This window comes from Vulpes lagopus, chromosome 2, assembly GCF_018345385.1.
Source record: "Vulpes lagopus strain Blue_001 chromosome 2, ASM1834538v1, whole genome shotgun sequence".
In the NCBI taxonomy this organism is placed as follows: Eukaryota; Metazoa; Chordata; class Mammalia; order Carnivora; family Canidae; genus Vulpes; species Vulpes lagopus.
In genome coordinates, this window is record NC_054825.1 from 114462844 (window position 1) to 114489336 (window position 26493).

The 26493-nt window shown below is 36.7% G+C and overlaps 1 protein-coding gene across 1 annotated transcript in view; it reads left to right on the forward strand.

Annotated features, from left to right (window-relative positions):
• Positions 1 to 1737: 1737 nt before the first annotated feature.
• RFX6 (regulatory factor X6) overlaps positions 1738 to 26493 on the forward strand; it is a 54632-nt gene continuing 29876 nt past the window's right edge. The window contains exons 1-6 of the mRNA XM_041746744.1: positions 1738 to 1942; positions 2220 to 2376; positions 5148 to 5271; positions 6967 to 7028; positions 17931 to 18008; positions 19267 to 19294. Of these exons, the coding sequence (XP_041602678.1) occupies positions 1738 to 1942; positions 2220 to 2376; positions 5148 to 5271; positions 6967 to 7028; positions 17931 to 18008; positions 19267 to 19294 (654 nt within the window). The remainder of the gene's footprint in view (positions 1943 to 2219; positions 2377 to 5147; positions 5272 to 6966; positions 7029 to 17930; positions 18009 to 19266; positions 19295 to 26493) is intronic.

A 26493-nucleotide genomic window follows, 5' to 3' on the forward strand; every position in this document is an offset into this window, starting at 1 on the left:
ACTTAGCCTAGAGAGCAAGTGCATAGTATTTTTAGAAATTCAGAAAGAATTCCCAATAATTTTCCTGAATATTTTTCTGATTATGTGATATAAATAAGAGTCTTTATGTGTACACATAGTTAATCACTAGAACTTTTACAAAATGAGTCTGAGCGTCTCTATAAAAGAGAACATTCTAAACTTGTAGACCTAAGTAAGCTCCATGGATTGAGAAAGTTCTAGGGCTTTTGGGGGACTGGGTGGAGTAGACTGATAGAGTTCTCCCTGGGATGGGGGGGTAACAGCCTCTGCCTTTGGGGGCCTGGATGTCTGGGTGGCCCCAGCCTGGGCCCAGCTGCAGGAGGTACCAGGTAGGGAGGACACCTACAACAGCAAAGTGATGTTTTCCCAATAAGCCGGTGCTAAAAACAGGGAAAGGTTCAACTACTATAATCTTGGCTGCTTAAGCAGGGTAAGCAGGCTCTTAGATTGTATTATTGTTCCCTATAATTCACCCTTCAGTCATCCACCACCTTGAGTCTCATTTTCTTTTTTCTAAGTTACATTTTGATGCAATGTAGTTTGATGTTAAATTCAAGCTCAGGGGTGATTTCTCTTTCTAATGCTCCACAAGAAGATGGCAGGTTGTTGGTCCTGGTGAAGCAATGTGAACCAGAGCAGATTCCTTGCTTTTTTTTGTTTTTTGTTTTGTTTTGTTTTGTTTTTTGGAGGTGGGGCGGGAAGCGCTGGGCATACGGTAAGCATACAGGGCTTATTTGTCAAAAGAACAGAAGATAGGAGGAATGAAAGAATATGTGGCATTGAGGCAACACACGCACCAACTCTCGACTTATCTCTCCTTCTTAAAAAAAGCACAGGGTAGGGCAGCCCGGGTGGCTCAGTGGTTTAGCGCCGCCTTTGACCCAGGGCGTGATCCTGGAGACCTGGGATCCAGTCCCACATCGGGCTCCCTGCATGGAGCCTGCTTCTCCCTCTGCCTGTGTCTCTGCCTCTCTCTCTGTCTGTGTCTCTCATGAATAAATAAATAAACTCTTTAAAAAAAAAAAGAAAAGAGCACAGGATATCATCCCCACCCCCCCCTCCACCCCACGGGACTGTCTTGCCATTTGGGATTGGAAATGAAATACGCGATTTCATCTGGCATTTGGCATCTCACAGAGGTCCGTTGCCCCACCCCTGGGTACACTAGTTGAGGGGCTGTCACGGGCGCTTTTTAAGTCACAAGGTGCTGCAGGGAGCGAGTGGGTCGTCTCCTCCACGCTGCGAGGCTGGTTCCAGGAAAGAGGCGAGGCCGGGGCTCCCGAGGCCCTGGGCACCCCCCGGAGCAGGGCGGCCTGTCCGCAGGTGTCTGGGGAGAGCCCCCACCACCCCCTCCGAGGGATCCGAGCATCCACAGACCCGGCGTCGGGGTCACAGCCCTCGGGCGGGACCCTGCGGTTTTCTCGCACCTTTCGGGGAGCTCTGGGTGTGCAGGAGTCCCCGGGGCCCGCGCAGGACGCGAGAAAGGGAGGAGGGGGCGAGGCGCGGGGATGGGACCCCGGGGCGGGGCGCGGCGCGAGGTCCGAGTCGAGCCTCGGCTGGGCCCCCCGACGGGGGCAGGAGGCGGCCGGGCCCCGGGTCCGCCCCCTCCGCCCCCGCCCCCGCCCCCGCCCCCGCCGGGCCCCAGCCCCGCCCCGCCCCGCCCCGGGCTCCGCGCTCCGCGAGCGGCGGGTGCGCAGGTGTCCCGCGGCGCGGACGATGGCCAAGGTCCCGGAGCTGGAGGCCGCCCTCCTGCAGGCGCAGCCGTCGCCCCAGGCGTCGCCCGAGGCCCGGGGCGCGAGCTGCGCGCAGCTCCTGGGCAGGGGCCTGCTGGTCCACCCCGAGGCCACGGGGTACCTGGCGGCGGCCGGGCGGCCGCGGGGCGCCGCGCAGGAGGCCGAGCCGCCCGTGGGAGTGAAGGCAGGTGAGTGCGCGGCCCCGATTCCAGGCAGCGCATCCGCAGTGAAAGGAAGCGCCCCGCAAACGTCGCGTTTACCTAGAGCGTGCAGCCCAGGTCTTTGCATTTTCCCCAGGAAAAGTGTTTGTCCACTAGGAATTAACTCCAAGAGGTGTTGCGTCGTGCTCCTCTCGACCCCCCCCGCCTCCCCCTCCCCCGCCCAGGCCACCCCGTCACACGCCGGGGCACTCGATTGGATTTTACATTCTGATTTTTCTTTATCGTCCTTGCAACGCGCGAGCAGAAATGCATGTGAGCAATGGTAACTTTTCCTCTGAAGAAGAGGATGCGGAGGATCAGGACGGCAAAGCCAAAGCAGCCGATCTACACCTGTCTCAGAAGAAAACCATCACGCAGATGATGAAGGATAAAAAGAAGCAGACCCAGCTCACCCTGCAGTGGTAAGACCCCCGCAGGAGTCAGCACCTGTTGAGTTTCAAAAGTCAGTATCCTAAAAAAAAACAAAAAACAAAAAACAAAAAACAAAAAAAACCTTCAGAATCTGCTTTTTCTCCATTTGCTCCTCCTTGAAACTTTTTGGGGGGAAGTTTAAAATACCAATAGGAAATTTATCCTTTCTTTTTTTCACTGAATATTTGGTATAGAGACATATCCCGGTATCGATGAAAAACGATCTGCAGTACAAAACCCCATCACTTTGTTCTTTATTGTCCCAAGCTATAATTTTGTCAAATGTCAGCAATAATGAATGTTTTTTTTAATGACTTTTTTTTTTTTTTTTTTTTTTTGCTTAACATACAGTCAATTTGGTCCTTAACATATTTGTTATTCAGTAGGGGTGTGTTTATAGAACTTGATTCTTTAAAATAACTTAGAAGGAGGAAGAATCTTAATATTGCCTTTATCCATATGAGGGCAAGTTAACAATTGTGCATTGGTCATTAGGTGAAATAGGTTTGAACTAGAAGACATCGAAAAATAGGTTAAAAGATTACTATTAACTTAAATAAATGTTCAACTATTTTTATGGCACCTGTCATATATGATTTATTATAGGGAAATATCATGAACTGAATTTTGTGGAAAATCTTTTAAAACCAAGTTTATCAGTAGGATCTCTACATATAGAGAGTATTTTGTAATATTATCCAGAAGGAAGAGGGATCTAAGTAAAAACTCTAAGCTTCCCCACATAGTGTGAAGAAATAGGAATATAAATTTCCTCCCAAATTACAAATAACAAGCAAATAATTTGAGAGGTCTATTTACTGATCAGTTGTATGTTTACATGTAAAGTATGATCAAAATCTTAGAAAAATACAATAAGAAAAATAATATCTAAAAAACTAACCAAAAAACCTGTTAAATTTTATTTTCAATTGAGTTATAATTTGCATATACTGGATTTTTGTGATTATATTCTTAAACCTTTTCAAATATTTGAAATATAAACCAAATATTATTCTAAAGTTATGGCTTAACTATTGAAGTTGATGTCACACTTACTGGTTAAAAATACACTGGAGTAGTAAATATTTGAGTTAATTATCTGGAATACTTCGGATACAACTATTTTATCAGGTAATTGGGGCAGAAGTTATGGAGAGCTGTTGAATGATCACTTCCAGTTTTTCATCTCAAATTAAGTGAATGGAAACAAACTTGTTTTTTATTTCATAAATATGATCGCACTGTAATTAAAGAAAATAAATCATATCCCTAATTAGCATTGTAGTCATGGCTCAGATTATTTAGTATTTTGAAGATAATGACATGGCTACAACAACATCAAAACAGCAGGTGAACCGTTGACATTTTATGTATGCCGTTAAAATGATTTTAAATAGTTGAATGTTTTCTTAGTGAATTTCATATTTTTTGAAATGATAAAATACTGTAATTTTGCTTGAATTTTCCATACCCTTTCCTAAAAAGGAGTCTTACATATAGTTTTTTAAAAATGAAGTGAGATATTTGAATTTTGAGAATTTTCACTTAGGGTTTTGTAGATTATTGGGGATGTTAAAAATTAGAGCTGAAAATTGAAGTGAAAAATCTGGCTGAGTAACTTCACTGTCATCTAGGTGCTTGGTTTAATAGATGCAAATCTTACTGGGTTTTGGTTTTTTTTTTTTTCCTTCTTCATAGAAAAATGGACAGCTAATGCTTTATATCTGATGAACATTACTTTAAGCTTTTATCTTCTGTATCTTGGAAATGTGTTAAATCAGAGATCTTGGATAGTTGCACTCAATCTTAATCTGAATGCATACTGTATATTGCATTGTTCCTATACAGTAAAATTATAATTTAACTATACTTACAAAGAGGGTATACATAAATTTTAGTCAAAATCACCTACTGAATTGTTAGAAAAACTGGAAATGCAATCTATAAGTTCTGAGCTCTTGATTGCTGTTCAGATATTTGTAACACTTAAATAATATTGCATGTATATAAATTGTGTTTAATTGCAATTGTAGACATTCAAAGTAAATAGAATTATGTCTAAATTTTCAAAATTTACATGATTATATTTACAACAGTTGAATTTATATATGTTATATTTGTAAACTTCTCTAGAGATGTACATTATGTTTCAAGTGTATGGTATATTTTAGGTAGTTATAGTACTGAATATAGCAAAAAGCATAGGAGTAGAAATAGACCAGTACCATTTCAGACTTAAGTGAAGTGAGTTTACTCTTAGGTATTTTGCCAATAAATGCATCATCATGTTTCCCTAACCATTTAGGATTCAGAACTAGTTTATGAATGAAAGTTGGAGGTTGTAGGCATTTGCTGGCTTGAAACCTGGTAGTCATTTAGGGTTGAGAATATGCTTTTAAAAAAACATCATCTTCAATTTCACCATTCATGGTTTGTACTTCACAGGGCAAACCATAATGAATTATGAGGATTTCCATAAGCTTAAGACCTGTTTTTTGGGATATAGACCAGGCAGGAGTGGTTTTATGTTAGCCATGGTATTTTAACTGCACTAACAGGTGTTCATTGCTCTTCTAGCCTTAGTTCTTGTGATCTGACTTAATAATATCCAGAATAAAAAAAGTTTACTCATGTCTACTCATGAACTCATTGATGCAAGAGTCCGTATTCAAAGACAATCATTAAGCCAATGTGAAAGAGAAAAGGAAAGGAGAAATAAATAAAAGGTTTGACCCAATTTTTTGTCCCCCCCTTTTTATAGGCTTGAAGAGAATTACATCGTATGTGAAGGAGTCTGCTTACCACGGTGCATCCTTTATGCACACTATTTAGATTTCTGCAGGAAAGAGAAATTGGAGCCAGCCTGTGCAGCCACCTTTGGAAAGGTAGATGACATATATTGGCTATACTACTTTACAACTAAAGTCATGTCAGGTAGGCGGTGCGGAAACACATTCATCTGAGCAAGTTTTCTTATAGAATATTGAGAAATTTGTTTCATAAGCATAAATGAAATTTCTTATGGGTGTACTCTATGTTTTATTTTGATTTTACCTACTATAGGTTTTTACCTTGAGCTACTTTGTGTTTTGAACATTGGGACCCTGGCTATCGGAAGATTTAATGTAATATTAAAGAAAGTTCAAAGAAAAATATATTAAAGAGCATGGTATGGCCTGTATTGAGAAGCAAAATTAAGTAGACGTGACAAGTATCTTGTGGGTGATTGTGGTTATTGTTTAGCTAGTCCAACCATATGGTTTTTGATAGATTTGTACTTCATTTCATAAATAGTTCCCTTGATGATTCTCTATTTCACTCTGAGTATGTTTACACCCCAAACTCAAAGATGTTGCAAGAGGATTGGTTAAATATTGCTTATTTAAAAACATTCCTTTCTGCCCAACCCGTATGGTTAGGATGGGAATCTATAGACTTGGCATTACTATATTTATGTCTGTTAATCTTATTTTGAGAATCAGAAAACAATCTCTTGGGAAAGCCTTGTTCTTTGTGATTCTTCTCATGCTCTGCTAAGAACCTACAATAGCCTAGAAAAACTATAGGAAGCTTAAGTCTCAAACATTGCCTCTCATGTAAACTGAAATCCAAATTCTAACCTGTAGAGGGACTCATTGTCCAGAAAATAATGAATACTATAGTCTGGCTTCTCAGTTTTTGAAAATAAATAATTTATTAATTTATTTTGAGAACCTATCTGCCTATGGGAGTCAGTGTGATAGGGTACATGGTAATCTCATGATATAGGTTCTGGCCTAGCCAGTGACTAATTTGTTGTGAGACCTTCTGAAAAGCACTTAACCATTTCAAAATTCAGTTCACTCATTCCCTAAAATGAGGAAATTGTGTAAGACAAATTTTAACATTCATTTTAGCACTGCTGTTTAATAAGTCCCCTGATGGCAGTAATCTTAACTGTTTGGGGAGTCATGGAGCAGACTCAGATTTCTCAGATTCTGAGAATCTGGTTAAAACTACAGAACCAGTCCCCCAGAAGTTAACATATGTAAGAAGTTTGCCATGGAGCCCTTAGGAGATCATACACTTTCCTGTTTCATGTAGAAAAGATTTCGTTCTTTAATCACATGCTAATTTTTAGTAAACTGTAGAGAAAGGAATATAGAAAAAAATTTAAAACACTGCTGTGGAGATCTGGTAAGATAGAGAATGTTTCATGTGTTCTCTCATGGTTGGAGATGGATATTTAATTGTGGCAAACCTCTGCATAAAATTACTATAAAGGTACTCAAATTTTTCCTTTAAGTACATGAGTAAGATAATAATTACTTTGGTCATAACATTAAGCAAAAGCAGATACCAGTATGATCCACTTTGGAAGTTGAGACAAGAGCAGTAGGATAATCTCATCAAAAAAGCATCTTCTTGCCTCTGCTGATGAATTATTGCTTATCAATATAGTAATATGTATGATATTACTTCATCCAGACTAAATATTTACTCAAAGTTTAACCTTTACTTTCTCCAATTAACTAGTTGCAAGTTGCTTTCAATAGAACCACACACTTCCTAAAAACTAAATTAATTGACTTTCTTTTTAGACAATTCGCCAGAAATTTCCCCTCTTGACAACTCGGCGACTCGGAACAAGAGGCCATTCAAAGTAAGACCCACTGATGAGCATGTGTCAGATCTGTACATGTGATACCCTGTACCTGAGGATTGACACATGTAAAATAAGGATTATCTTTATCAGTGAATGGAATCAGGTATTCTCTTCTTGATGAAGCAGATTTTTACCAACTGTAAGAACTAGAAAGAAAAAAAGTGGCTTTTAGAATAATGTTTAAAAAGCAAAATTTCTACTGAAAAATCACAATATGTTATTTTATCTGATAAAATGATTTAAATAAATCATTTTTCATAATCTTAAAGCCACTACCGAAGGCACCAGTGTCCTGAAGGGGGAGTGTTTATGGTTAAGTAAGTGGCCAGATGGAACCCACAGCACTCCCAGAGGTAAGGCTGAAGCCAGGAGTTGAAGTGTGGTTCAGGCTCTTCCTCTGAGTGTCGCAGATGATAATTTCTTCATATCCTCTTCTTTTCCCTTCAAGACAAACGATCTGCACAAATGACTTCTTTGGTCACCTCTTAATGTAAATATAAACATAAAGTAAGTTCTCTCTCTTGATAACTTTACATTTTCTTTTCTCTTGTGGCAATCTCTGTAGGAACCCCACTTACAGTTTCTCATTCATTCATTCATTCATTCATTCATTCATCTGTCTGCTGTGTTTCCGGTTTTTCCTTTCCTTCTGCCTACAAACATATCCAGGACTCTTTCATGTTGATAAAAATAAGATTATTCCAAACCCGCTGTACTATCCACAATTGCTCTGTTATTTTGCATCTCGTTGCTGTTCCTGGAAAGAGTAGCTCTGCTCACTTCCCTTACCATTCTTCACAGGCCTGTGTGTCCCAGCCCATTTCTTTACCTGGACAAAAACTCCATAGCTTATTTTTCCTGTTACTCATGTTCCTTGGCACCTGCCTAGCATGTGAACCTGCTGACAGTGCCCTCTTAAGATAAATCAACGTGTAAAATTTCTCCTGTGGATTCTCTGTGGCAGCACTGCCAGGTCTTCCTCCCTCTTCTATCATTTGTTGGCTAGCTCCTCCAGTGGCGTCTTCTGTCCTAACATCTAGTTCAGCATTGCCCAATGAAATATAATGCAGCCACACATTCAATACAAAAACTTCTAGTAGCCACATTAAAAAAGTAAAAAGGGACAGATGTTTTTTGCTTTTAATGTTTTATTTAATCCAGTATATCCAAGGCATTGTCATTTCACCATAAAATCAAAATTAAAATTATTGAGATATTTTACATCCTTTTTTCCCCTAGTAAGTGTGTGAGATCCAGGGTGTATTTGAGACCCATCGTGCATCTCAATTCAGGTTAGTCACATTTCAAGTGGGCAGTACTCACATGTGACTGGGAGCTACCCTAGTGCATAGCCCAGCCTTAGTCACTTGCCAGAAAAAAATAAATCTTCCCTTATGAATTCTCTTGAATTGGTCTCTCTCCATTCTCATTTTTATAATACGGCCCTGCCTCTGTCTTTGCAGTCCATTCAATACAATTTTTCCAAACTGACCTTCTAAAGTTTTAGTTCAATCATATCTCTGTCATGTTCAGAAACTTTCAGCAGCTCATGACAAATTTTTCACTTTGACATTCAAGGCCCATTAAGACTTAGTGCCATCCATTTGCCTACCTTATCTACTTCTCCCTTAGCAAGTAGCCTATGTTCCCACCACATTAATGCCCAGTACCCTGTGCTTCACCCTCAAATGCCATTTGTTTGTCTATGCTGTCTTCCTCCATGGAAGATGCCCTCTCCCCTACAAGTATGTTGAAAGCTTATCCATTGAAAAGACTGTCTGATGAGCTCCCTCTTTTGAATTTTTACTTACCTTTTGATTTCTTGTAGGCTCTTTCTTTGTACCCTCCCAGCAGTTCATTGGTACCTGTCTTAATGTGAAATTAGCTTATTTCTTCCCCTCAAAAGATAGTATTTTGAGGATAGAGACTTTGTTTCATTCATTTTCATATCCTTTCTGTTGGCTACATAATCAATTGTCAATTAATGTTTATTTAATTGCTCCTTATTAATGTTAACAGCCTGTGGTCTGAGAAAGAGGAATAAAATGCCAGATTGAAAATAACTAAATTGGCCCTTTCCTTCTAACCAAGTCAGGACTTGTTTGTCAAAGTTGATGAATCAGTTTAACTGGCTGATTTCTACTGAGTTTTGATTCCTACTGAATTGTGTAGGTGGAGGAAAGATCAGATAGTGTTTGAAGTAGATAGATAGTAGAAAAAAGAGGCAAAGCAATGCAGAGAAATCCTCTTCACAGGATCTGCAAGAGGGAAGGCAGGCAGGCTTCAGAGAAAGTCAATTAATCCTAGAAGGAGCCTTTAGGATTAGGGATAAATCATTAACCCTGTCCATTGTGACACTGAGAGGCTCCAATGTTTAGGTTTATGTAACAACATGTGGTAACTTCAGGCAATTTGTTTGGTATCTAAGAGCAGATATGCCCAAGAGTGAAGCATTAATAATTTTATTTTTTTTTACCTTCCAGATATGCCATTTGTTTTTATAACTTGCCTGTTATATTTTTGGCATTTTGATATCATGGGGAAAATATTTTTCTGTAGGTAAAGTAAGTATGTAGAGGGATATGGCAAGATGTAGAGTTTGTGTATCTTGCAATTGGCAATGCTTTGATGTCATTATTCTTAGAGAGTTTTCCGGTCTTTATTTATGTCCAAAAGTTGCCTAGAGTTAGGAACAGGCAGGTTAGGGTTGGACAGCTTTAATCCCATATCATATATAGTTACTGTGTGATACCAGTTGAATTGTTCAGTTTTTCATCAGTAGAGGGTACATGGTATGTATTTCACAGGTTTGTTGTGAAAATTGAGATGAAATATAGGAATGGATGGATAAATGAATATGCTTTCAACCTGACTGTCCTTAATAATATGAAATTAATCTCTCAATGCATCCAAAAATCAGCAATGCAATTAAAAGTCATTATTGAGCACTGTACATGCACACACACACATACACATACACACACACACACACAACCACACACTCTCAAGTCCTTACAATGACAATACAAGATTGGAACTGCTGTGTTTTACAAGTGAGGAGACTGCAGTTCAGAGATTACTGACTTGCCCAAAGCCACACATGTGCTATAAAATAACAATGTTGGCATTTAAATCAAAGTTTATCTGACTCTAAAGTTTGTGCTTTGTCAACTAGTAAATCCTACTTTTTTTGATATCAGTCATATCAACAAAATGATTATTGTAGTTGTAATCAAAAAGTAATTGAACTTTTGATTTTTTTGAGGTATATATTTTGTCTGTTGCCTACTCTGTTTTAAAAACTTATTAATACATTCTTCAAAGAGCTAATATTTTCTGAGGCCTCAATCATAAGGTATTTTAAGTTATTTTATATTTAGAGATATTTATGTTTTTATGTAATGGAAATTTGTGGCACAAATATAATTATGCTTTCTGCCTTTAACTTTTGTCCTAAACATTTCTCTATGTTGGTGTATTATCTTCACGATCATCATTTCTAATGGCTATTTAGTATTTCAAAAATTTAGATCTTAGGAAAATATTTTTATGTTTGTAGAAATATGAACAATTGGTGAAACACAGAAATATAAATGAAGAAGTAAGCATATTTTGGAGAAAGAGAAATTTATAATTTCTCCGAATTTTACCATTAATTTTGCAAAACTTATTTTATTGAAGTAGTTTATTCTAGTGCCTTAAACATACTATCACTAAATATTTATTGAATTATTTCCAAAATATAAATAAGCTTAGTATTACTTTATTTTGACTTCTGTGGATCATATATTAAAATGTATAAACATTATATAACTGCTTAATGATGGTTATTTAAAAACATAAGCTCTCAATTTTTGTCAAAATGTCATAGAATTTTGAGTATGTCCATTGTTTCATTTGAGTCTTACAGACAGAATTTATTTTAGGACATGATTAACTCAAAGGATTCTTCTGTATTCTGGGTAGAAGATAGCACCACTGTTTCTAAAACTGTCTTTGGATGCCTTTAGGATTCATGGAACAATGTTACCCTTCAAGTTTTACTCCCTGCACAAAATCCGAAAGTTGGAGAAACATTGATCTTTGTGATAAAGAGGTGATTGATTAGTAGGATCTGCAAACTGGGAGTGAATTTTGTGTCTATTTCCAGGTTTTGTTTCTCTAAGGTCTGACGTAACTGGATATTAAAATGATCAGTCCTCACTACTCATCTTTGTACAGGTGCTACTTCTTTCCCTCATAAGAATGAAAGGCAATAAATAAAATAAGGCAAAAATTAATTCGACCAAAAGAAAGAGATAAAATACATAAAACATACATTAAAAACAACATAAAATCCAAACAGACAGAATCACTAGGGAGGTCTCATAGATTAGCCAATATCACCAATATCATGCACTGTCAAAATTAGAAACAACTAAAAATTGAATAGATTGTTTCCAGTGGCAGGTCTGATGTTTTACCATAGAAGCCATTGCTGCTGCTGGTTACTGAAAAGGTCTTTAAAACTTAACACCGGGGGTCAGAAAGCCTTGCCCTAGGACGTCTAACCTGAGTGTGTTTTGGGGACAAAGCCAGTCAGTTTGCAGGGGCCTTAGCAGCTCAGCTCTCTGTCCCTTCCCTGTCACCATCCTCCTGCTGCCAAGAAGCCCCAATGCCACATTCTTAATACCAATATAAAGACTGACTTGGCTTTTGAGTTTTTTGTTGTCTTTTCTTTGGTATTGGTATACTGCTGATACCAAAATATACACCTGATTTTTTTTCCTGTGTAGTATTTTTAAATTTGGATTTTGAAAAAGTAACAGTGAAACAAAATCGTGGAAGCACAAAAGAGCATCCAATGAAAAGAAATTTTTGCCTATTTCATGTTACAAATGGATTATATTAATAATCAATCCATTCATATTTTTATCAGTGTACAAAGCAAGGTGCTAAAGAGTTTTTAAGTGCAAATAGTAGGATAGGGTATATGCTATAAAAAAAACTTCCACTATTAATATTCGTTTATTTAATAAGCATTTCATTGAGTGTCCTGGTGCTGATGAGGCCCTAGGAAGACAATGATGAAGAAAAAGAGCCTCTATCCCACCATTGCTCAGAATAGCTCAGAAGAAGAGGCGGGGAACACAGTGAAGACCACCAAGCAGATTTCATGTACACGGTAGACTGTTTAATTAGAAGTTACATTTTAATTTCTTGTAGACTTTGATCAGTCGAATCTTGGTTTTCAGACATGATGGACAAAAGCTATTATCTTATTTATTAGTAGTGATTTAGTGGGTTAATAAAACTGATACGGCAGCTGCCCTTATCGTAGTAAGTTATTGCAAGTCCCTGAACAGCTTAATCCCATCATTTCCTTATCAGTGATCATTTGTGTAGTGTAAACTAACATCAGGGCTACTAACTCAGTGGAAACATATGTTTCAGGAATTCTATATAATGATTGAACTAGAAAAGAAGAACTAGGGCAAGTAGAAATTTATCAGCAAGTGAAGAAAAGTATTAGACACAATGCAAATATTTTAATAGTAAGAGCAACAATGATTTCATTTGTCCTTTAAAAATCTTTTATATTTTATAACACGTTCACTTTAAAATGTGGACATAAAAACTAATTAATAAATCTTTATTGCTAAAATGTAAATGTATCTGTCATTTGATATAAGGCTAAGGACAGTTGACACTAATGAATGAACACAATTTGTTCGATAGTCACAAAGGTCCCTGTATTATGCAAACATTTTCTTAAAGAAATTAGCTAGTCATAGCCAGGATTTTTAGGCACTTTTCACATATCTTTTTAAATAAAAATGGATAAGAGTCATTTGGGAGAAAGAACTGTGAAATGATTGGGAATCTTTATTCAGAGTACCCACAGAACAGACATTGGATAATGGTATATAAATTAAAATAGTTATTGCACACTTAAACAGACCTTACTTTTTGTTTAACATGCACCAACCATATGTCTTTGTTATACTAGAATATTCCTGGCAAATATTTCCTAGCAAGATTCATTTTAGGAGAATATATTAACAATAAAATAATGTTGTAAAGTGATGAGATTGAGATGAAAAAATCCATGTATACTTTGCATGAAATTACTCTCCCTAGTTTTATGAGGTTTACCTTTAGCTGTTAGGAGCTGCTCATTTATTATCTCTTCTCTGGTCTCAAAGACATTAAATCATCACTCAAATGATAACATGTATCTAGTAGACTAAAAGGAAGATTAAGGGGGAAAGATTATTTTACTGGTTCCAGAAGAAACTAGATATAACAGTGCTAAAGCATTACAATGATCATTGTAAAATATTAAAATTTCTATTCCTAGCAACAGTCATTCTACTTAAATACACCGATTTCATGCCCTTGGTATACATGGCTTAGCTATACAGCTTTTGTTCAGCTCCAATATTTTACTGGTAACCTGGAAAAGCATAGTGCTACCAGGCAGTTATTGAAACTATTGGCTTTAAGGGAATTTGTGTTTTATCAGTGTCTAAATTTCTAGCAGGAGTCATTGATTCACCCAATACATGAGGATTTTTCTATACAGTAATTTCTAGGGAGGAAATCAATGAAGGAAAATATCCAGCTCCCTTCCTCTACACCTTATAGTTTAGTGGGAGAGGTAAACCATGTATCCACACACCAGGGGTATGAGGTATAAAGCTACGTAAGATAAATGACCAAGAATGGAGTTTAAAGGACAGAGTGATGAGATTTGTCTGAGAAACCAAGCAAGCTTCATGCATTAAAGATATGTCTTAAGATATGAGCGGGAAACAAGGAAAGAAAGGAAGAAGGGCATTCCCAATGAAGAATCCAAGTAAGGGTGCTGAGGAGAGAAAACACATTATTTATGGAGAGCAAGTCATTGTGACAGTAATTATAACAGGGTTAAAGGAGTTATTTCCTTACAACATGTTTGACAAGAAATCCTTTAATCTCTACCAAATTTAAAGTTATGCTATTATATTTGAATATATCATACTATATGCATGGCCTTAATTAAAAATTGCTGTTTATAAAGTTTTCTTTATGACACATTGTTATTTCTCACTTTTTTCGTGTTATTTATCTATTCAACAAATGTTTATTGATTTCCCATAATAGGGAGCTTACATTCTAGAAGGAATCTTTGTTATATATGGATTATCAAATATGAAAAATCCAGATTAGCGCCATAGGTCTTAGCGATTCCTGTTATCAATGCTTGCTTAATATGATTTATGCTGAGCTAGAAGACAGCGTTTATGCTGAATGCAAATGTACTCAAAACATTTTCACTTAAGAATTTCTAATGACAAATAAACTTGAGATACAAAATTATATAAAAGATATATATATCCTTTGCTTCTTAATTATGGAGGCAACACGGTCAGTTGAAACAAAAGTGCTCAGTTGTATCTGGATTGATAGTGTCATTTACATTTGGCCTGTGAATAAAATACACTATTTGAAAAGGATTTTCTTTTGCTGGGATTGGGGCCCCAGGGATAGGAAGGTATAAAATCTTAACTCTGAAGGTAGTTGGAAGCGTTATATACTTCCAGTTTTAAAGATGTTTTCCTCTAATGATTGGAAAGGAGGGGGCAAAATAATACAATCATTTTAGAAAAATAAGAAGCAAATGAATTGTGTAATGAGAACAACCTTTCCTTAAAAGTTATCAGAAAAAATTTACAAGTTCGTATTAGTCAATATTACTGAGTCCTAAAGGATGTTGCAGTTTTTACAAAAAGTGATCATAAGATGATTTTAGAAAATGGAAGTAAAATGTGCCTTAGTACTGGTCAGTGTGGTCACTGTTCCATGACTGGCACGTGGTCTGGCTCAGGAAGCCATAAACGGGGGGTGAATTCAGAAGCACATTCCTGATTTGATTCTCCACGTCTGTTTTTTCGTTGTAGTGACATCTAGCATAGTTGTCAGGGCACAGTATGCCTTCTAATATTTGTCGAACTCCTGGTCATCCTTTGGACTTGTCCTATGATTTTTGTCTACCACCAGGCAATGAATTTCTTCTCAAATCTGCATGACAAACCATCTTACCATGGTATAACGTTATCTACCTGCTGTAAAAAGGATTATAGATGAGAAACAAGAAGATCAAAATAAAAGAAAATTATCAACTTTTAAAGCAATGATTAACATACATTGCTTTGGCAAGTGGTTAAAATTTAGCTATTTAAACTCTAGCATCTATAGATTAAATAGAAAACTTTGCTGGAGAACATGAAATTACAATATATTTCCATTGTAATCGATCCCCTTATTCTCAATCTCTTGTTTTATTTCTTCTAATACAAAGACATTCCCTCTGATGTCTTTGTTCCAAAATTTAATAAAGAAAATATTAATACTTATTTCAGACTCTTAGTTTCATTGATCCTAATTTACTCGGCCCATTAACATCTAAATCTGCTCATTTTTTTTCACAGTTTTTAGGCATTTCCAGTATCTATTTCTCTTAATATAGGTGCTTTCGGGAAGGTTTTTGTGACTTAAATAAGCTTCCTTCTTTTAGTTTCTCATTGGAGACTTAAGTCATTTCCATATTTTGGAGTTTCCATAATTTTTGTGCTTTCTTCATTTCCCCCTTTGTTCTAATCTACCTTAGGGGTTCTGTTTTCCTCATCTACTATTGAAATATTTTCTATACTGTAAAACTGGAGCAGTTATAAACCTCCTCTGCTCAGGTTGACAACTGCTTATTGTTCTTGCATTGGAAACTTGTTCCCAGGAGTGCCTGGGTGGCTCAGTTGGTTGAGCGTCTGCCTTCAGCTCAGGTCATAACCCCAAGGTCCTGGGATTGAGCCCCACGTTGGACTCCCTGCTCAGCAAGGGAATCACTTTTCCCTCTCCCTCTGCTCCTCCTCCTGTTTGTTCTTGCTCTCGCTCTCTCTCAAATAAATAAATAAAATCTTTAAAAAAAATGTGTTCCCAGTCTGCAGCAATCATAAAATATATCTCCATGTACCTTGATCATCCCTCCTTACCACTTCTCAAATATAACAGCTCTTTCTGAAAACATTTATCATAATATATGTAATTTTTTGTTTTGATATTTTAAAACTCTTTCCTCTCCATCTTAAGTATCTCAGGGTCATTAGAGGTGACTTCTCTGCCCTTAGAACTCAGTGGGAGGGAACCCTTCTCTGGTTCTCATACTTTAAAAGCCTCCATTTTGGGCCTCCAGGTGTTCTCTTCCCCAGGAAACAAGGAGTCGAAAGCCTGAGTAAATGTGTCCACCAAAAGACCACAGTCTCCTTCTAGCCCACATTGCAGGTCCTAGGGCCCCCAGAATTCTCTGTCCAAACACCCTCAGGCCTGTCTTCTCCCTCTTATATAGGACTCTTCCCCAATTCATCCTGAGAAGGGTGCTGTGCTCCACCAATATACGTAGATTTGAGAGGTGACCAGAAGGTAGTAATTCTTTAGTGGTCGGTGGTGGTGGTAGCTGGGGAATTGGATCAATCTTGGACATGGAGGCTGTGTGTTCACAAGAGGCTCCTCACAGTGAAAAGAAGCTCAGGGACTGGGAAGAGAAGGGTGGAGGGTGGCTCTTCTCCCACCACCATGTTCACATGTGGAAGAATTCTAAATTCAAACCCACCTACCAGATCACTATGGAGGTAAATTGTCAAGATAGGAGAATAGGGGGATTTTATTGAGCAGTTTGTTAGCTTGACTTATATTTAAATATTTAGACATATGGTATGTGGAGTTTTATTTGTACTCTTGTCCTGGGCCTTGAAAATGTTTCGGGGTAGACTCACTTGCCAACTCTTTTCTTTATTGCTAAGGTCAGAAGAGAGGCCTTGAAACTCAGATCCTTCACTATCTTGTCTGCTTTAAAGTCAGATAATGATGTTAAGTAATGAAATTTTAAATATGGTTACACTGGAGTCCACTGGAAGCCCCCTAACTTGCTTTTATTTCATTCCTTGTCTGGTTTTAGATGAATGCAAATTGAAATAATAAGTAGCCAAGCAGGTAGTGCTGCTGCATGGGTTAGGGGTGGGGAAGGAGAGTGAAGGTAGAGGTTAGCAGATGTTGGGCACTCTTACTGAAAAGCCCCACTATTTGATGAACTTTTGTACAATAGTTGTAGCATTTGTACTTGGGTATGCAATAAGTCAGAAGTGTGCAGCTTAGGAGAATGAGCTACAACTTCAGAACTGATGAAATACTAGACTTGTCTGGGGCTCAGGATCCATACACACATTTATAAGAAATTATTTGTAACACTGTCACATTCCATGTCTCATAGTTCCATTGATTCATGACAGAATTTTCCCATTGTTGCAGAGAAGTTTGAAATGATAATGACAGTGAAGTGGGCTTCTCATTCTCATGAGGAAAAGAACTTTTGAAAGATCACATGCTTCACACACATTCCTATGCATGACATTGATATCTTCCTCCAAACAAGGTCATAGTATTTTCTCCATCCAGTAAATATACTGTAAAGGAAACCTATCATTTTTTCATTCAGTTGACTACATTCAAATTGAAGGAGCCATTTGCAGATAGACACCTTGGTATACTTGGAGTCAATGTTGACATTTACAAATTTAAGTGGTTACGTTTAGATGCCTACATTGACAATTTTTTGGTCTTTGAAATCTCATATTTTAGGGATTAGAAGGCAATTGGCAGTAGGCGATTCTCCTGTTTTAACCCTAAAGCCGGAAATATGACCACAAGTAGGACTAATGACCATCAAAGGGATTTAGCACATTATTGTGCTACTTGAAAAAAAATCAGGGAAGGAAGGTGATCAAGGGGTTGCAGTGCTTGTGCTTTCCCTAGGCTATACTTTAGTTTCCTTTTCCCTTTCAAAAAACTTCATTAACACAGAGCCGGTTCCTGTCCTTGCTCTAGGTATCATTATTATGGGATTGGCATCAAAGAGAGCAGTGCATATTACCACTCCGTTTATTCTGGAAAGGGCCTGACAAGGTAGAGTTCTACTTTCTTCAAGACAAGTTCTCTGCATTTCTTTAACTATGTATAATAGCAATTGAATAAAAGATTTTTTCATTTTTACTTATTTTGAAATGTTTACTTTTAAGCATCAGCCCTTAATTTCAACTGTGTATGGACATTTACAATGATATGGTCTAGATTACTGGGGAGTTTATATAATTTGTGACCATTAGTGAGAAATTAATAGTGGACAGGGAGTCCCAGAAAGATGAAAAGGAGAAATCAAGGAAGCAGAATTGCTTTAAAATTAGTATTTACTCATAAGGCTGAATCTGTTCTCAGGCTGGACTCAATAAAGTAAAGTAGAAAATGCATTTTTTTTCCTCTAAGAAATAAGCTATTTAAGAAATCTAAGTGCTTGGGGTGCTTGGCTGGCTCAGTTGATAGAGCATGCGACTCTTGGTCTTGGGGTCCTGGTTTTGAGTCCCACATAGAGTGTGCAGTCTACTAAAAATAAAATAATAAAATAAAATAAAAATCTGTGCTTGATCAGCACCTTACAAAGATGAAAAGATTATTATGAATTATCTCTAATTATACATACTTTGAATACCAGCTTACCTTAAGTGAAATAAAGCTACTGACCTGTTTGGGTCTGTGTGAAAGGAAAAACAAAAATGAGTATAAAGAACATACTCTAATCTACCATTAACTATCAGGAGGAGGTCATTGATAAGGAGGGTGACATCCAACAAAACCAGTGATAATATCCAATTATTATTTTTAAATACTGGAATCCTAAATAATTAAATCTGTACCTGAGATGACTTTATGGTATGATTTACTGAGAACTGCTCTTAGCTCACAAAAGAGTAAATTAATTTGAAAAGTAAAGTAATTTGTATAAAAAAATCATTTTAGTTACCTGAGTCCTACTAAGGTGAACTCAAACATGATAAAGAACATAATGGCAGCTTACTGGCTATCCTCACTATAAACTGAAAATGCAGCTTGGAACAAAAATGAATATTTAGTATCAAGTGTTCTTTGCTTACCTCAGATCCTATTTGACTTCCTTAAGTATTCTTCATTTTACTTTCCCATAATAGCTTATTTTTTAAGTAAGTTGAGAAGGATGCTTGGGTCTCTTTGAAAATCAAACAGATTTCTCCAGGTTTATTTCACTAATCATGATATGAAGTTGCCACTTTTTGTAGGTCCTCTGCATTTCCTTGATTGCTATAACTGTATATTTATATTTTAACTAATGGAAAATGTACTGGTTTTTAAGGTTTTCTGGAAGCAAGCTGAAGAATGAGGTAAGAATTATTTTCATTTCTATTTGGTGTCTGCCATAAAATGTACTACAAACCAAACAATAAGTGCTAGCCATCCTCGGGGACAAATATAGAAATAAATGTTAATTTACTAGTTGCCCATTGAGTGATTGAGAATCTCGGACAGAGCTAAGTTAGATTTGTGGCAACTGGTGTTTCTTTATATGGACCGACTGAACAATTTCCAATTAGCCTAGGAAGGGTAATTTCTCAATTATTCTTACCTAATATCAGATACTTAAGAGATTGCAAAAAAAAAAAAAAAACATTACCAATCTAAGAAATGTCAATTTCTATTTAAATATAAACAGAACATCTAAACCTGAGAGGATATGGAAGGAATTGGTACTTGGAATATACCCATTTAGACAAAACTTACAGGTTTAATAGTTATCAAGAAGCCCAAATGTTATGCTATGTTTTGTTTTAACTATTTTGTGTGTGTGTGTGTGTGTGTGTGTGTGTATTCAGTTTGCTGATCTCTTCTGCAATGTGGGGATGGGGTGGATGGCAGAGGTGGGAGCTAGGGAGAAAGGGTACATGTCTCTAGCGTGCGTGCACACACACACACACACACACACACACACTTTCTCCTTAGACTCCCCTCCCTGTCCCCACCCCCAACCAAGGAACAGATCAGCAAACTGACTTTATCTAAATGAGTTAGACTACCATTAGGGACTGCATGGCTAATTAGGCACATGATAAGGCCTTCATTATCCTCAAGTTATCTAATCATTAAAAGAGGTGCCACAGAAATAAGGGCACATGGCAATGTGTTGTGTGGTAAATCTGGACCTGAGGTAAATTGTAGCCCCATTAGTTTGGTGAAATGATGCAAGCATATTATGTTAAGAAATAATATAAAGCCCCCAACCCTTTGAAATGATCAATTTCTTCCCACCAGTGCTTTTAATACAGTTAATGGCTAATTACATAATAAAATCCTCTAGATTGCTCTTTTTATCAATTAAATAATAGCTCTTTATTAGATAAACAATTGTGAAAGTGCAAAAATATTGACTTAGAAATACACTTCAGTTGACTGAAGTTTATGTCAATAGGGAATTTAAGTAATTTCTCTCAGGTGTTCTTTCTACCACTTTGATGAAGCTGGTGGTACTAGTGAGCCATCAGCTCTTACATCCTGTCCACGGGAAGGCTCACTTTGCAGAATAAAAGAAAAAAATGTTTCTTAAGTTTCCTCCTTAGAAGAGCACACCACAAGTTCAGGTACAGATTTTGTTAATAAATTTAAAATAAAATATTTTTGTTAAGGCTACACAGCTTTATTTCCAAAGACACCCAAAACAATAATAGAGTATTGTTATTATGATTATAGAAATGAACACAAGGGCTTTCTAACGGCTCAGAACTACTCTAAATACCTTTAAAAATGAAAATAGAATATTTGTTAAAGCTGAAATTTTAAAAAATTATTTTGTACCTAGGGTGATCACCCATCATACTTTGCTCAGAACGTGAGACTTTCAGTGTAAACCTTCATATACTTTAGTTCATTTGAACATTAATAACTGTTAGGTAAGGAGAATAGGTGTTAGCATAGTAACTTACAAGAATTGTGAGGCTCAGAGATGTATTTGCTTTTTAAAAAATTCTGAATAAAATTCTATTTTTTAAAACTCATGGGCAAGATATTAATCAATAGGTATGTGGAGTTGAGGAGGTAGTTAGGTAATAGGTAATAGGTAGTTGAGGACAAATAGTGAATGGATAGATTTTCTCTTTTACAGAGTAGCAGGAAAATATGGCTTAACAAGCAATTATATGTAGGGTGTCGTGGGTGTTAATCCATTTGAAGTGGTTAAGGACGTTTCCCATAGGAAGTGACATTTAGGGAAAGAACTGCGAATAAGTGAGAGCTTCGAGGAGTGGAGTTGGGGAAGAGCGGAACAGTGGATGGAATAGATGTAACAGTACAGGTTAAAGTTTCTTGGACTTGGTATTACTGACATTTTGGACTATATAATTCTGTGTTGTGGGGAATGTCTTGTACATTGTGGGATGTTTAGCCACATACATTGTCTCTGGTTTCCATTCACCAGGTTCTACACCCTCCCCTTGTGACAACCAAAAATGTCTCTGATGTTACCAAATGTCAACCACTGGCATATGGGAAGGCAAACAAGAGGAGCATCATGTTATAGATACATAAATAAGTCCGGATGAGAAAATATCTGGACTAGGATAATAGCTCTAGGGATGGAGAGAAGTGGCTGATTTTAGCTAGGAAACACTGGAAAAGAAGCAGGTAGAAGAAAAGGAAAAATGATGAGTTCAATTTGGAACTCATTATATTTGATGTGCTTGTGAAATATCCTGTGTAGACTTGAAGTGGGCAGCTGGATATATGTGACTGGAAAAGAGGATTTAGTTAGATATTTACTTTGATGGGAATTGAAATGATGGTAATGGATAAAAGTGTCTAGGGAAGAAAAAACTAAATGATAACAGAATAGGCTATGAGAAAAGAGTTGTGAAAAGTGGGGAAGAAAAATAAGGGTTAGTAATATAATTGGAAAGAACCCAAAGAAGTAAGAAGAGGAGGGGAATTTAGTGGCATTGAAGCAAGAGAAAAGAATGCTTTCAACAGAAGGGAATGGTCACTGCTATAAAAAGTGCTAGAAAGTCATCAAGATAAGGGCTGAAAAAGATCTATGGAATTACTTAAGTGGAGATAATTAATGACTTTAGGAAGAACATTTTCAGTGGAGAGCTAGGGTTTGATTGGTTTGTGAAGTGACTGGGAAGTATCAGTGAATGTAGAAAATTTAGTCAAGTTGAGGGTAACAGTTGGAGGAGGACTTGAAATTTAGTTTTATTTATTTATTTTTTTAAATTTTTATTTATTTATGATAGTCACAGAGAGAGAGAGAGAGAGGCAGAGACACAGGCGGAGAAAGAAGCAGGCTCCATGCACCGGGAGCCCGATGTGGGATTCGATCCCGGGTCTCCAGGATCGCGCCCTGGGCCAAAGGCAGGCGCCAAACCGCTGCGCCACCCAGGGATCCCGAAATTTAGTTTTAAAGGATGATTAGACTGTCATTCGAATGTTGGTAGAAAAGATTCAGTAAAGAATAGAGACTGGACATACAAAAGAGAGGAGAAAGCTGAGAGCACAGGGTCACCAAAGAGGGGCACAGGGAAGACCTTCAGAATAGAGAAAGTGGCTCCAGAGAGAACACTTCTCTCATTAAAACAGGAAAGAGGAATGGGCTAAAAGTTCAGATGCAAGTAGATGTGTAGATTTAGTGGTAAGACAGTGAGATAGTTTGGTGCTTTTATATTTCTTTCTTAGGTATTATTAATCAGTTAGGTCATCTGCAGTGAGTAAAAATCATGGGGGAAAAAGAGTTTGAAGAGCTTAAAGAAAGTCCCAGTTCTTCTCAGTCAGGATGTCTGCAGAGATGTATCCCAAGGGACTCATTGTATGTAAGGATTGAATGTATGTAAGGCACCAGCTCTTTTAGGCATAATGGAATGGTACTGGCTAAGTGCTGTCCTTCGGAAAATTCTGAAAATGATCATTTAAATCCTTTTCTGTAGTATTTAATTTTCTCACAGATCTCCTACTAAGGGAGTGCAGGGGGCACAGTCTCTGTGAAAAACAAGAAAAGTAAGACATTATAAAATTAAATTGCAGGAACCAGCAGAAATGCAAAACCATAATAAGAGAAGCATGGATCCATCTGATTATACATTATGGAAAAAAAGCTTATAACTTGTATGAATTTCATGTAAATTATTGAATTTCATTTAAATTATTAATATAAAAACAATACCTGGGAACACTTATATCTACTTCATTTCTGATGGGTAATGATATTCTAAGATAGAAACAATTTAAGAAATTTCAAAAGAAAAATATAAAATGGAGAAATTGAAAACTACTTTGTATCAAAAGCATCATATATAAAATTTGAAGTCAAAAGAAAGACTGGAGAGAATGTTTTCAGCAAATACGACAATGAGATAATACTTCCACTAAATAAGGAAATTCTATGAATTTATAGAAAAATAAGAAGGCAAGAAATAGTAAAAGACATGAATAGAAAATACACCTAAGGAAGAAAAGCCAATAATGCATGAAAAAATGGACTTCCAAATAATTTTAAAATTACATTTTAAATTATACAATTATCAGATATTAAGAAATTATTATGATGCCCGTGAAGGTCTGGTGAGATAAGCTCTTTCATATCCTTCTGATGAACACTGAACAAACTCTCTGGAAAATAGTTGGAAGGTCTGTATCAAGCCCTTAAAGTGCTCATACTCTTTCTCCCACAGATTCACTTTTGTATGAATCTCACATAAAGTAACAGAAAATGCTTACAAAATATTGCGCAATAATTGTAATTGGCTACCATGAAAAACTGTGTACAACCTAAATTACTACTAATAAAGAAATGGCTACAGTATTTATAGGACTTTTATGGGACTGAATATTATGTCATTTATTAAGTCTTTTTAAATAACACAGAAATTGTTAATTAGGAAGAAAAGAGGACACAAAAGCAAATATATGTATTTATGGCTTTGAAAATGTAAATGAAGCTGGATATTTATATGTCATAGATGAGTAACAGGATTAATACGTATAACTCTGCTGTGTAAAATAGTAGCCCCATGTAGCTATTAATTACATAAAATATTCAGTTCCTCTACCGCATTAGTTACATTTCAAGTCCCTAATAACCGCATACGGTATTGGACATTGCAGAGACAGAAAATTTTCATCACCATAGAAAGTTCTGTTGGACAGCACTGTTTTAGAATACATAAAATATTCAACTCCGTGATAAAAAGACACCTCAATGGAAATATAGCCTGCTATATGATCCTGTAATTCACACAGGATGAAAAAGAATAACCAGAAATAGTATTGGTGTTCATGCGCCCCTTCTGATTGACCAAGGTTTGTAACGCATGGTCAAAAAATATTTTGAGTGTCATTCTTGCCAATAAACATATGAAAAGCACTCAGCTTCATCAGGGAGATTTTAAACTTCAATCAGGGAAATGCAAATTAAAACCATAATGAATAATCATTTCACTATTATTGGAATAACAGCAGTTAAAAAATTCTGAAAATAAGTGCGGCTAGCAGTGTGGAGCAAAGGAACTCTCATGAACAGTAGGAGGGACAGTCACTAGTAAAGGTGAAGGTGTGCACATCTTATGACTGCATTTCTACAGAAACCTTCACACTGTGCCCAAGCAGGCACACGGGAGTATTGTTTGTAATCTCAGAATGCTGGAAAATGTCCATTATGATATAATGAGAGAATAAATGGTAATGTATTTATACAAGGTAATACTACAGTGCTTTGGAAATGAATATACTATAGGATAAGAATCAAATTAGATTCATCTTAAAAATCTACAGTTGAATGAAAAAAACTCATTAAATGTAGACTATATGCTGTGTGGTACCAGTTTTAAAGCAATAGCATATATTGCTTAAGAGCATTTACATAGGAGATAAGTTTTTAGAGGTTCAAATAGGAATGATATAAACTAAATGAAGAACATTATTTCTTGTGGGGAAGGAAGGGAAGAAGATTAGGAGGGCTACAGAGTCTGCTTTAATATTTCAAATATGTAATGTCTCAACCAGGCTAGTTAGTACATGACTGTTTATTACTTTTTACCTACACCTTTTTCAAGTTTTAAATAGTTTGTAATATAAAAGAAAAAAATGAGAAAAAAAACAAGAAAAGCAAAACAAAAAAGACAGGAAGAGGATGGTAAAAAAAAAAAAACAAGAAAAGCAAAACAAAAAAGACAGGAAGAGGATGAGTAATTATCCGTTAGGGGTATGAATTTCGATTATTTTACATTTTTATTCGTCAGTGTAGTGGTTCAAATTTCAGAAATGTCTTAGAGAATGTTTCAGAGTCCTTTAATCCTCAGGAGTAAAACTAACAAAACCTACTCTCAATACCTTGTCCTGATCAAAAAGAGCCTTTCTTTTCCTGTGAATCTCCTAGTGTGAGCCGAATTTTGTTTTAACTAGCTCTAGTTGTGAAGTTGCCATTATTTCTTAGGGAGTCAGGCCCTTGATTTTGTACATTTCAACCAGGAAGTATCCCCGATAGCCTGAATTTCCTCCTCCTTAGCATGGACCATTCATGGCCAGTTTAACAACTTTGTACCAAGATAAATAACAAATCCTCCCTCCTTGGTATATGCTTTGCAAATATTTGCAGAGTGTTATCATGCTCTCTTTTAGTCATCACTTAGCCAAACTGTGCTGCTTAAAGCCTTTAATCTTTCCTCATAAATCAGACTCTCTTGCCTTCTAATCATATTGTTTCTCTTCTGTAGGTTTCTTCTTGTTTTCTTTTGGAAATAAGATTTTTTAATAGTTTACTCAAGAGTACTGAAGTCATCAGATGAGGGGAACCCTCCCCCACCCAACACACACCCCAGGACCTCCGTAGCTGGCCTATGACCTGGCACCAATTTTAGTGCAATTAAAATTGCAAACATATTAGTGTAATTAAGATGATCATGTTTTGCTTTTTTCCCCCCCAGCTTATCAGTCATTCTTTTCTTTTTTGTGCCACATGTTCTACACAAGCATATTATTATTTGATTTGTCCCAACTTTGCACATGATTGTTAATGTATCCGACATGTTTAATCAAAAAATTTTTCTGTGGGCATTTTTGCTTCCTGTTGGTGTTCCACATATTGTCATATATTTCTATTACACAAAACTACTGTTTATCAAGATGAGAGTTTCAAATAGATATTTAAATAAAAGACATATAACATACTTTGTTCTTTAATATGTGTTTCCTTAGCACTCTAACATTTTTTTATTGGGAAGTATATTGTTCATAACACACACATTTTTAAAATAACCATAAGATTAAAAACTCAAGACCTACCCCACAGTTTAACAGAAAGAAGTTCTCTGTGCCCCTACGTGGATCAGATCTCCCTCCCTGCCTAGAAAAAGTTACCTCTCTCCACCATTTGGTGTTAATCATTCTTTTCATTTTTCCTTAAAGTTGATTGTTTATGAATATATACCTAAACAATGTGGTTATGGTTACAGAATAATATGAATGCACTTCATACCACTGAGCTGTCTACTTATAAGTGGTGGATAGGTCTACGTATTGTTCATTACTGCCCAGTTTATTATTA